The following is a 12975-nucleotide window of genomic DNA, read 5'->3' on the forward strand; positions in this document are numbered from 1 at the left end:
CACAGGTTTTTCACCCTTTGAGTTGCTGTATGGGCATAAGGTGAGAGGGTCTTTAGATCTGAATCATAATGAGTAGGAGGGTGAGTGTGAATCCCGTAAGGAGTCTGTTGTGGCATATGTACTAAACCTCAGGACAAGGCTTAGGGAGCTCTTGGGGTTGGCCCAGGAGAACCTGACAGGAGCCCAATAGCAGAAAAAGGTCTGGTGTGACAAGAATGCTCCTGTCCAAGAGTATGCTGTGGGACAGCAGGTTAGGGTTCTTATTCCTGTCAGACACAATAAGCTGCAGACAGCTTGGGAGGGACCCTTCAAAGCAGTAAGAAAGGTCAGTGGTATTAACTACATGGTAGAACTGCTGGGCAGGCAGGGGCACAGATTGTACTATGTTAACATAATAAAGCCTTAACATGACAGGGAGGCCATTGTGCTGAGTATTTACAGTGGATGGCAGGAGGAGTCTGAGGGGAGGTCTATGGGTACATTGAGCCAGCCATCCAACAAAATGCCAAGTTACTAAGGTGGAGCCTAAGTTTGCAGGCATATGACATGACAGTGCAGCACTGTAGTGGGCTTAGCAATACCAATTCAGATGAGTTTGCAAGCATACCTCTCAACTCTACAGATTTTTGCAGAGTTTTAGCTCATATTTTTGGTCTGTTCCTCACAAAATCTGTGTTTTTCTGACAAATTACTGGGATGATCTAAGGAGTGAAGTGTCTAAATAATGACATATATTTGAGTTTCAGACTTCAAATCCTTCAGAAAATGTATGTTAAAACAAATCCTGTTACTCTAGTAACTTTCTAAGCTTATAAGATTACTATTTAAAATATGTCCCAATTTTTGGGACTTTGTCCCCCCATTTTGTCAGTCTTTGTCCAGATTTCTTGCACTGAGAGGTTGAGATGTATGTTCTCAAGTGTATGGATTAATGTGTTCCCAGACAGGCTTATGCTCCTCAAGCCATGTTTCTCAAGGGTCACTTGGGAAACTACCTTGAGTCTTCAAAGTGGGGGGTGAGACAATGTGAGGTATTGCCAGCTATGCCAGGAGAAGAAGGACAGTGGATGTGTAACTAATGCCAGCAAAGTAAGCTGGAGTTTTATAAATAATTATGCCATTTGTATATCAAACTGATTTATGTAGGTGCTGGTGATGAAAAATGTATTTGTAAAGCAGCTTGTGTTAAAAGTGTACCAATAGTGTGTCCTGCTGGATAGAAAAGAAATATACATGTACAGTTGCTATAAAAAGTATACACACCCCTGTTAAACTGCCAGGTTTTTGTGATATAAAAAATGAGACCATAATAAATCATTTCAAAACTTTTCCCACCTTTAATGTGGCCTATAACCTGTACAATTCAATTGAAAAACAAACAAATCTGTTAGGCTAGGAGGCTATCTGCCCTAGGGCATTTATAAACCTAGCCAGAGTGTATTTGGCTAGCCTGTATTTGGCTCACCTATTAATTGTACCTGCCAGTAGATTAGTCAACTGGTAAAAGTACCTTTAAGTTTGTGCTCCCTGTGCCTAGCTTACACAAGCGAGGACTGGCAGGGACACAGGAGAGATCCTGGGAATTTATTGATTCCCATCTACCCAAAGCCGAAGAGGTCACTCCGAGGGGCTATGTTCAACATGAATTGGGAATCTATTCCAGGAGGAGGTGAGCTCTGGGAGGAAGTGAATCTGTCCCTGTCTGTCCTTTTTTATTTATTTGTTTAAGTTGGAACAAAGAAAGATGAAAAAATCAAACCAACATCAGCATCAGCAGCAGCAGAGTCCTATATATGTTTTATTATTATTCACTTTTTCGCTCAAGAAAACTGAACTTCTTTCAAAACGGAAAAATATAAAAATAAAAAATTACCTCTGCATAAGCTGGTTGCATAAGTGTGCACACCCTTAAACTAATACTTTGTTGAAGCACCTTTTGATTTAATTATATCATTCAGTCTTCTTGGGTAAAAACCTGCCATCAATTAATAGGTATACGTGCCTCTCTGGCCCTCATCAAAAGGAACCTTGATGATTGGATGGGCGAAAGGAAATTCACCCCGGGGATCATGTCAGTTGCCCTGCTAGACAAGGGTCCAGGGAAGTAAATAGTCTGGGAAGAAATAGCCAGGGAATTGTTATGACTAGGCTTGTATAGGCCCTAGGGCGGATAGCCTAGTACCAACCTATGAACCTATTAAAGAGATTCTGATTAACCCCAAATAAAGTGCAGCTGTCCTAGTAGGGTTGTCCTGACATTTACTTGGTTGCCTGCTACAGCAAAAGTGTTATTTTTAATATTTCATGTGAAGGAAACTCTATTGTTTTATTGTAAAAAGATAGTATTTTCATGTTCTTTTATTATTTATTATTAAATGTATTTGAACTTTTCATTGTGACTGGTCCTTAAGAGAATATTTTAACTTATGAGAGTACTTATATTTATTTGGTGACACTGTGTCCGCTTTTGAATGCTTGTTGTTTGATCAATATCACCATTCACTGTAATTGGGTACCCTTGCAACAACCTTAGACTAGCTGGCTTTGGAGTGGCCTGGTGGCAGTAATTACATTATAGTTTGGGCAGAGGGTCATAGCTAGTAAATCTGTGGCAGCCTTTCACAGGTGTGTGTGTGTGTGTGTGTGTGTGTGTGTGTGTGTGTGTGTGTGTGTGTGTGTGTGAAAATCAAATCTCAAAGAGTGTGTGTTTCAGCTACTTACAGCAGGGAAGCAGAGCACTGGTTTCACAGAGAAAGTGGTAAAGGACTTGGCCTGAGACACTCAACTGAGCACTCAGCTCTATAGCTGTGCCAGTGGGGTGTCTTACTGGGGGCCAGATAAGAGCAAGAGAGGGAAACCCAGACCCCCAACTGTGTGTGTTCCCTGTGTGCTCTTAATGGAAATTGTACTTGGTCCAGAGAGTTGCATCTTGAAATACTGTGTGTGTCTATCTTTGTTCCAAGTGAACTTTCCTCACTGGAGTTAGTGGTAAGGATTCAGGCTCCTTGATTACTAGCTCAGAGGGAGGATGTCACAGGGTTACTGATATTTGGTGAATGTCATGGTTTGTGTTAGTCCTGGGCCACACTGCAGTATTTTCATGTTCATTAAAAAGAAAATTAAAAAATAATTAAAAAAACAAAAAACAAACATTAAATGCATAATAACGTGCTAGTGTTCATCAACAAAACATTATTATACTGGTCTGATGTGATTAAACTCAGAAGGGCTTTGCATAAAACAGCCAGCCAACAGGTAAACAGTGTTAGACATACCTCTAAGTCATTGCTCAAGAATATTGCACAAAGGCAACAATAACGTGTGTGTATGTGTGTGTGTGTGTGGGGGGGGGGGGGGGGGGTAACAAAATCCCAGAATTAGGAACAATGTTTAAACATTCCTGTAATGAACTTAAAAAGGTGATAGGACACTGTGTTTTCCATTGACATTCATTTCTTAACAATAAGAATAATACAATTCTAATGTTTAGCATTGCTGACTGACTATATTGGTTTACCAGAAAATCAAAACAAATGTATGAAGAATGAGGCAAAAAATATGAAACAAAATCAGGGAGATTCTACAAAATCAGGGTCAGTTGAAAGGTATGTTGCCTGAGTTTTTCTTCAGTTTGCGGAATAAGGATAGTCATAAAATGGCATTGAACACTGCAGGAGTATTACATGAATGTCACTAATAATCTGCCTGAAACTTTTATTTTACTTCTCTGCATGATAACAGCCTATCTATTTTCTCCCTGATTCTTTCCTTGATGATGTCTCTGAAAATGTTTCTCACTGTGATGTTAGAGATGAAATCGTGGTTGTGACTGGCAATCATTTCTTCTAAAGTACAGCATTAATAGCTGTGCTACAGGGTTTATGGAATTTTGGATTACAACAATGATTTAAACGTATGTGGTGTTAATGGTGCCACATAATTTGGCATCAATATTTGGTTTGCACTGGGCCTGTCTGTTTGATTTTAATACTGATGTGATTGTCATTTGGTCCTCATATGGCATGCATGCCTCTCAACTAAAGCTAGGTTAGTGCAAGAAATTTGGATAAAGCCAAAAAATAATGGGGGGGGGGGGCAAACATTGAGTCAGATATTAAATATTGCTCTTATAAACTTCAAAAGTTGCTAGAATAACAGGATTTATGCTAACATGCAGTTTCTAAAGAGCATGACACTCAAATGTACGTCATTGTATAGTGACTGCAATCCAAAGTGATTTGCCAGCAGATCCATTCCCCATACGGTTTATAATACTGCTGTAAATTTGAAGTTTGCTAGTAGTGGAGACAAATCTAACTGCAGGCTATTACAGTGGGCTTTATCCAGTGAAGAAACTTTATCTTAGATTTCTTTTTATAGTTCTGTTGGTCAGCCATAGATAATACTGTCCACCCTAATTTTGTTTTATATTACAGTTACAGCACACAAACAAGCACATTTTACTACAAGATATCTTTCATTTTCCTTGATAGATTTTTGAAAGATTTTTTTTAATTAACAGTGTTATGCTTCCCATGCTATACCACCTTTACAGTATATTATAGCATGGTGTTACAGGCCACTATGGTAAGATTTAGGGATGGCTGCACTCATACACACACAGACATGCACCCACACACATATACAGACACTTGCACATACTCTCCCTCTCTCTCAAAAACACACACACACATACACACACACACACACACACACACACACACACACACACACACACACACACACACACACACACACACACACTCACACGCAGATGCCCACTAATGCTTGGACATACATTTACCTGTATTACCTTTTGATTTAATTACAGCATTCAGTCTTCTTGAGTAGGAGTCTATCAGCATGGCACATCTTGACATGGCAATATTAGCCCACTCTTCCTTGCAAAAGCACTCCAAATCTGTCAGATTATGAGGGCATCTTTTGTCAACAGCCCTCTTCAAGTCACACCACGGATTTTCTATTGGATTTAGGTCTGGGCTCTGTCTGGGCCATTCCAAAACTTTAATTTTCTTCTGGTAAAGCCATTCTTTTGTTGATTTGGATGTATGCTTGGGGTCATTGTCATGCTGAAAAGTGAAATTCCTCTTCATCTTCATCTTTCTAGTAGATGCCTGAAGGTTTTGGGCCAAAAGTGACTAGTATTTGAACTGTTTGTAATTCCCTCCACCTTGACTAAAGCCCCAGTTCCAGTTGAAGAAAAGCAACCCCAAAGCATAATACTGCCACCACCATGCTTCACCATGTGGATGGTATTCTTTTGGTGATGCGAAGTATTGTTTTTGCACCAAACGCACCTTTTGGAATTGTAGCCATAGAGTTCAACCTTGGTCTCATCAGACCATAACACATTTTCCCACATGCTTTGGGGAGACTCGATGTACACTTTTGCAAATTTTAGCTGGACCTGGATGTTTTTCTGTGTAAGAAAAGGCTTCCGTCTTGCAACCCTACCCCATAGTCCAGATATATGGAGAATACGGGAGATTGTTGTCACATGTAGTACACAAACACTACTTGCCAGAAATTCCTACAGTTCCTTCAGTGTTTCTGTAGGTCTCTTGGCAGCCTCCCTCACCAGTTTTCATCTTGTCTTTTCATCAATTTTAGAGGGACGTCCAGTTCTTTGCAACGTCACTGTTGTCTCATATTTTCTCCACTTTTTGATGACTGTCTTCACTGTGTTCCATGATATATCCAATGCTGTGGAAATGTTTTTGTACCCTTCTTCTAACTGATACCTTTCAACAATGAGATCCCTTTGATGCTTTGTAAGCTGTCTGTGAACCATGGCTTTTGCTGTAGCAGGCACATGAGTAAATGTCAGAAAAATCCTACTGGGACAGCCGAACTTTAGTTGGGGTTAATCAGAGTCTCTTTAGTTGATGGCAGGTGTATACCCAAGAAGACTGAACGCTGTAATTAAATCAAAAGGTGCTGCAACAAAATATTACTTTAAGGGTGTGCACACACAAAAATGTATTAGTTTAAGGGTGTGCACACTTATGCAACCAGCATATATATTTTTTATTTTTTATATTTTTTTCCCATAACAGATTTGTTTGTTTTTCAATTGAATTGTACAGGTTATAGGTCACATTAAAGGTGGGAAAAGTTTTGAAATAATTTATTGTGGTCTAATTTTTTTATATCACAAAAACCTGGCATTTTAACAGGGGTGTATACACTATTTATATCCACTGTACAGGCATTCTCTCTCACACACACACACACACACACACACGCACACACGCACACACGCACACGTGCACACGCGCACACACACAAACTCACACACATATACATACATACAGACGCACACAGGCAAACATACACTTTCCTGCACGCGCACACCTATACAGACACCTGTACAAGTTTGCACAAATACACAGATATGCACAAATGCACATATATAAAAACAGAAAGGTGTGCACTTGTGTGTGTGTGTGTGTGTGTGTGTGTGTGTGTGTGTGTGTGTGTGTGTGTGTGTGTGTGTGTGTGTGTGTGTATGTATGTATGTGTATGTGTCAGTGTGCATCTATGTTTCTGTGTGTGTGTGTGTGTGTGTGTGTGTGTGTGTGTGTGTGTGTCTGTGCGTGCGCACGCGTGTGTGTTAGTGTGCATCTATGTTTGTGTGTGTGTGCGTGCATGCATGTATGTATGTGCATGCGTTAGTGGGCATCTGTGTATGTGTGTGTGTGTGTGTGTGTGCGTGTTTGTGCGTGTGTGTGCGTGTGTGTGTGTGTGTGTGTGTGTGTGTGTGTGTGTGTGTGTGTGTGTGTGTGTGTGTGTGCGTGTGTGAAATTCTGAGTTTGGAAATTCTACTGCTCCAAGGCAGCTTAATGTTCTTTTCCTTCAATGTGCAGAAAGCTTGAAGGTGAATATACTAAAAGACACAGAAACCTACACTGAGGTGGGAGATGGTAGTTGGACTAGCCCCTAAACAATAAATACTTTTTTAACACATTTTTGTAGAGAATACAAGTAACCTGTTTCAATTATATCTGTTTTTGGGAATAGAGTTGTGTTAACAAGTCTGTTGTTGACTCTCACTCAGCTCAGTAAGGTCATGTACAAAAGTACTTTTGCCTAAAATCTAAAATTGCCTCGTTCTGGAAGAGGCCAATGTTCTTTTCACATCTGTCTAGATGTTCATAACCAGTTTTCAGGAAAGCAGTCTGTGTACTTGATGTCTTGGTGAGCAATGACTAAGGCAACCGTTACCTGTGGACCTGTACTGCTTTCATTTCGGAATTATTTCTGAGAAGAAACTGAAAGCGTCACACCATTTCTTGAAGGAATATTGCAGATAACATTTACATTTCCATCTGTTGCTGTAACATATGGATACAGTAGTGGAATTAAATTACTATGATAACACCTCCCAATGACAGTTGTAAAATTAATAATTTTGGCTGATAACTGCTAATGAATGCTTTTGTTTACACATTTCTGATCATTTTCTTCAAATAAACTGGCACTGAATTTAAGGGTTTAGACCAAACATATGCCAAGAAGAAAAAAGTAATTTTGAAGTATATCCACTCACTAGTTAGACATCTTAGTTACCAAAACTGTTGTATTTCAGGAAGTTTGTAATGATTTCAGAATGCATTGCTTTTATGTGTCATATTTGTGTTTGGAAGAATGGCTCCAACTGTTCATTCATCTGCATATATTTTTTTACTAGGACATGCTCATCGGCAGTGTAACATGAATGGAAGTTGGGAACTGGCACCAGGAAGTAAAACAACATGGGCAAATTACAGTGAGTGTACAACTCATCTGGCAGGGGATGCAGGTCACAATGTAAGTATTTTTATATTTATAATTTGTTCGGTACTTATATAGAAAGTTTTATGCTTTGCCAGTCCTTCTAAGAATAGTTAATAGAGACAAATTACTGTGTTTATGTAGTTTGGTTGCATGAGCAAACCATGCCCTTAAGCCAAGCAGTATGATAGAAATTGTCAGAAAATTAATGACAGATGCTATTTCTAATAAGTAGTCAAGCAGCACTTATGTTTAGGAACTGTTTGTGCCAGCGTGGTCAGAAAGAAAAACAAAATTTGTGATAGATTCAACACAATAACTTGAAGACCTTATGCAATAATGATGAACATTTTTATACTTTTGTCATAAAAAGCATTAACTAAAACATACTTTCAAACCATAAATAATGCTACAGAGAAACTGTACCTCAAACATGATGCATCTGAGACCTAAAATGTGGCAAAAGACTTTATACTATAAAATACCACCAAAAAGAAGCCACTGATACAAAAACTGGAATTTAATAAGCACTTAGCGCCTTGGCACTAATGCCTTCCAAGAGTAAAACACATCACACAAAATCAGTTTAAATACACTCACTCATTAACATAAGTATCAAACACCCCTCAATAAAACAATTACATGTAAAAATTACATATTTCCAATTACACTCCTTGTTGAGCCCAAAAGGCTCCAAGGTACCATACTTTAAAATAAACAGTATTTATTTTTTGAGCAATTTTTCTTTTACACTCACATGTTCACCAAGAAGAACTTCAACCTTCTCCAAAACACAACCTTTTAACTCATAAGGATTGGAATTATGATAGTGTGAAAAATGAGCACCTAGTGGGCTTTCTAATTTTTTATTCTTGATATCTCTCACATGTTCTTGTAGTCGAATCCTAAAGCTTCTATAAGTTTCCCCTATATAAAACAATTTGCAGGTAAACTCCAACACATAAATAACTCCTTCTGTACAAGTATAATAACATCTTGGAACAAACCTAACCCTATTAACATATGGAAAAAAGCAACTCAATATCTACAAATTGACCATTTATTACAAGGAATAGTACCCCTTTTAACTGTAATATTTGTATTCATACTTCTGGATGGGGGACAAAAGGGGTTATGTACCACCATGTCCCTTAAATTTCTAGCTCTCTTATAAGAAATTTTAACTTGCTTAGGCAACAGATGACATAGTTCTTTATCCTTTAATAGCATTGACCTAAACTGTTTAACACACTTTAAAATTTCATCTGTAAGTATATTAAAAGTGGTAACAAAATAGACCTCTCTCTGATTGCTTTCATCCAGAGGCCCATTACCACTCCTTTTAGAAACATGTCCTACTTTGTCACTTAAACCTAAAGCATCTCAATGTTTACCTTGTCAATTTCTCACTTTAAATGTTTTAGATTTGGCCTCTGCAACCTCTTCCATATTATAACCTCTATTATAAAACATTTGTTCAGCTGCCGTTATGTGTCTACTAAATATTTCATAATTACTACATAATCTGTGAATTCTCAAGAATTCATTATAAGGTGATGTAGCTAATAAATGTCCAGGATGACAACTATTAGCATATAAAAAATGATTTCTTTGCCCAAACGTATTATATAAACCCATATCAAATCCATCTAACTTTATATCCAAAAAAATTACCTTAGAACCTGTTTCCCATCAAATTTAAAACCCATGTTATTAATTTGTAAATCATTAACAAATGTACCAGCATCTTCAATTCGACCTTGACATAAAAAAATCAAGTCATCAATAAATCTCAAATATAAAACCACACTTGTTTTAAAAATGTGAGGATATGTATTATCTATCTCGAATTTAGTCATAACTAGGTTTGCATACATGGGGGCAAATGCAGCCCCCATGCCTGTTCCCTGTAACTGGTGAAAAATTTCACCATTAAATGTAAAAAAATTATTATGAAGACAAAAGGACACCAACTCAGTAAGAAAATGTGACATAGGTGAATTACCCAAAAAATAAAATAAAGCTTGTATTCCTATCTCAAAAGACTTCATACTGCATGAATGACAGTCATGTATGTATTCTATGTAGTAATATTGAAGTAAAGCATTTTTTGATATCTGCTTCCAGTTACTAAAAAAATGGTCATAAATAAGCAACATCTAGAAATACCAACACTTAGTATAGCTGTAAACATTCTTCTTTGCTGCAAGCCTCAGTAATAAGATCTAGAGGCAAGATAAGGACGCAAGCCTTTCTGGGTGCGAAATACATTGTATTGGTTGTTGTTTTTTTAAATGAGCAACCCAAATCACATACACTGTTCATAGGCTCTTAAGAACTGGAGCTTATCCTAAAGATATTAGGGAAAATGCTGTAATGATGTTTATTTATTTATTTAATGCATATTTTTATTAAACAATCATATTTATTTCAAATTTCAAAAAAAATATGCACTCCTAGAGACAGTATAACTATATACACACACAAAATCCATGCATGCATGTATGTATCCTTGGAAAACTATATTATTTTTCTTTTCTCATTGCTGACTGTGTTAGTCCCACTAGGCCAATATCCTCTTTTCAGGGAGACCCACACACAATGAGACATTGAAGGTGTTTTACCTGAACAAAGTGGCTGTAATAGATGGGCATGCGTGTGTGTGTGTGTGTGTGTGTGTGTGTGTGTGTGTGTGTGTGTGTGTGTGTGTGTGTGTGTGGGCGTGTGTGCATGCATGCATGCATGTGTGTAGGTGCTTGCGTGTGTGTAGACATTAATGCATAGTACGAATGTAAACTTCCTCAAAAACAATTGCATATGCAAAAGCAAGTTTAAAACATTAGGTGGAAGAACTATTTTACATAAAAATATAAAAGTGGTATATAGTTATGAAAAAGTACAAAACATTTTACCAGATAACCTGTTCTCTAAGCCCAGTAATGCCCTCCAACAAGGGTTCTCCATGTGGCCATAAGGTCAACTTTTAAATGAGGGGTTGCTGAAAAGTTCTAAGCCTGATCATCTTTCTAAATTCTGAGCATTATTTTGCCTCTGTAGCTGAAAAGAGGGTTATTTCATCTTGTAATGTGCCAATATGCAGAATTGTAATGCTATGTTTTTACATTTTTTCAGATCATTGATTGAACCATGTCAATGAAAAGTGTGGAATTTTCAAGTGTGGAACTCCGAGCTGTCATGAAGTTCCTATTCCTGAAGAAGAAAACTTCAAAGGAAATCCATGAATGTATGATGCAAACATTGAGTGACAAGTGCCATTTTTACTCAACTGTGAAGAAGTGGTGTGCAAACTTTCAACTTGGAGATTTTGAGACCACAGATGCAGTAAGGTATGGGAGACCTCAAATGGTGTCAACTCCTGAAATATCTGACCATGTCCACGAACTGACTTTGGCAGATCAACGAATATTGGCTAAAACAATTGATGAGCCACTACAGATATCCAGGGAATGTGCTGGGTGTATAATCAATGAGCAGCTGGATATGCAGAAGCTGTAAGCTAGGTGGGTGCCCAAATGTATGAATGCCGACAGGAAAAGATGCCTAGTGGACACTTCCAAGTTGATTTTGTAGCACTTTTGTCAAGATGGTGCCAACTTTTTGGAATGACTAGTTATTGGTGATGAAACATGCTTACACAGCCATGATCCTGAGACAAAAACAACAGTCCATGCAATGGCAGCACTCAGGTTCACCAAGACCAAAGAAGCTCAAGACCCAAAAGTTAGCAGTAAAGATCATGGGTCATGGCCACAGTGTTTTGGGATTAGGAAGGTGTTGTAATGACTATCTTCCAAGGGGCCAAACAGTTAATGAAGAATACTACTGTAACTTGCTGTGTCGATTAAAGGAGGCATTGAAAGAAAAAAGGAGAGGGAAGCTGCAGAAGGGAGTTCTCTTTTTGCAAAACAATGCACCTGTTCACAAGGCTGTCAAAACAATTGATGTTTTGATGAAATTGTGGTTTGAGTGCATAGACCATCCACCCTACTCACTAGATTTTGCTCCATCTGATTATTTCCTGTTTCCAAACCATAGAAAGAATTTGAAAGAGTGGCCATTTTCGAGTGATTCCAAGGTGATTGCAGCAGTGGAGCAGTATTTCAGTGACCAGATTTCAGACTTTTTTGTCATAGTTACAGAAAATTCAGATACAATATGCCAGATGTGTTGAAATTCTGGGAGAATATCTTGAATAACTTGTAAGTTTCATGGCTCCACATCTTTTTCTTCTTGGTCAGGCTTAGAAATATTCAGCACCCCCAGTTGATGCTAATGTGCACAGAACTTAACTTGATACTTTCTATGGACAGACTGGCATGAGCTGTACTGATAGCCAGCCGAAAGAAGCCTGATTCCATCTCTAACGTCATAACAGATATGTCCTAGAGTCAGAAAGTACAAGAGTTTCTGACCTTATATGCCAAGTAAGAGTGGTCTGGCTTTTGGTTTATATATTAAGAACTAAAACGTTTGGAAATTCAGGCCATCTTTTTAACTCCTTTGCATTTAATAAATTGAATACTTAATTTGACAAAATAACCCTTTCAAAAGGGAATGATCGTTGTTTGTGGTTTTGTTAGTATTCCTCTTGCATGTTATTTTAACAGGGTATCAGGGCTCATTCCAAGAAAAGAAAAGACGCCTTCCGTTTTTTCTTCTTTTTTGCTGAAGCTCCATTACATGCATTTAATACAGTGCACAGGTTTACCAAACATTGAAAACTGGATATCATTTCTATGGTTAAGTATGTTTTGTTCCAATGATGATAACATGGATATTAACTGGGATCTCCTCTCAGGATATGTGTATTCTATAAGCCATGCTTGAAGACTCTGAAGACAAGGATAAAGTCATACTATGTCATTGCTAAGTGACACATTCACAAAGGATGATTGAATATATACTGTTTTCTGTCTTAGTTACCCTTTCTCCATCTTGTTGTGTTATGTGTTCATTTTATTTCTGACAACTACTTTATGTTTTAAGACATAGTGCTGGGTTGAGGTGTGGAACTCAGAATATGGGTATAAAGAGTAATGAAAGCCGTTTACAATGCAGTATATTTTTAAAATGCAGTTGTACAGAACCGTGGCTGATTGTGGTATTGCTAGATGGTAAAAAGGCTGATAGCATGTCATGAGTGACTTTCTTAGTGGCTTG

The 12975-nt window shown here is 37.9% G+C and overlaps 1 protein-coding gene across 2 annotated transcripts in view; it reads left to right on the forward strand.

Moving 5' to 3' along the window:
* PTH1R (parathyroid hormone 1 receptor) overlaps positions 1-12975 on the forward strand; it is a 1409870-nt gene that overhangs the window by 971398 nt on the left and 425497 nt on the right. For both annotated transcript variants that reach the window (XM_044065852.1, XM_044065853.1), the window contains exon 4: positions 7712-7830. In XM_044065852.1, coding sequence (XP_043921787.1) covers positions 7712-7830 — 119 coding nt within the window. The remainder of the gene's footprint in view (positions 1-7711; positions 7831-12975) is intronic.

The sequence above is a fragment of the Protopterus annectens genome, chromosome 3.part0 (genome assembly GCF_019279795.1).
Source record: "Protopterus annectens isolate FY-2018-M chromosome 3.part0, PAN1.0, whole genome shotgun sequence".
Lineage (NCBI taxonomy): Eukaryota > Metazoa > Chordata > Ceratodontiformes > Protopteridae > Protopterus > Protopterus annectens.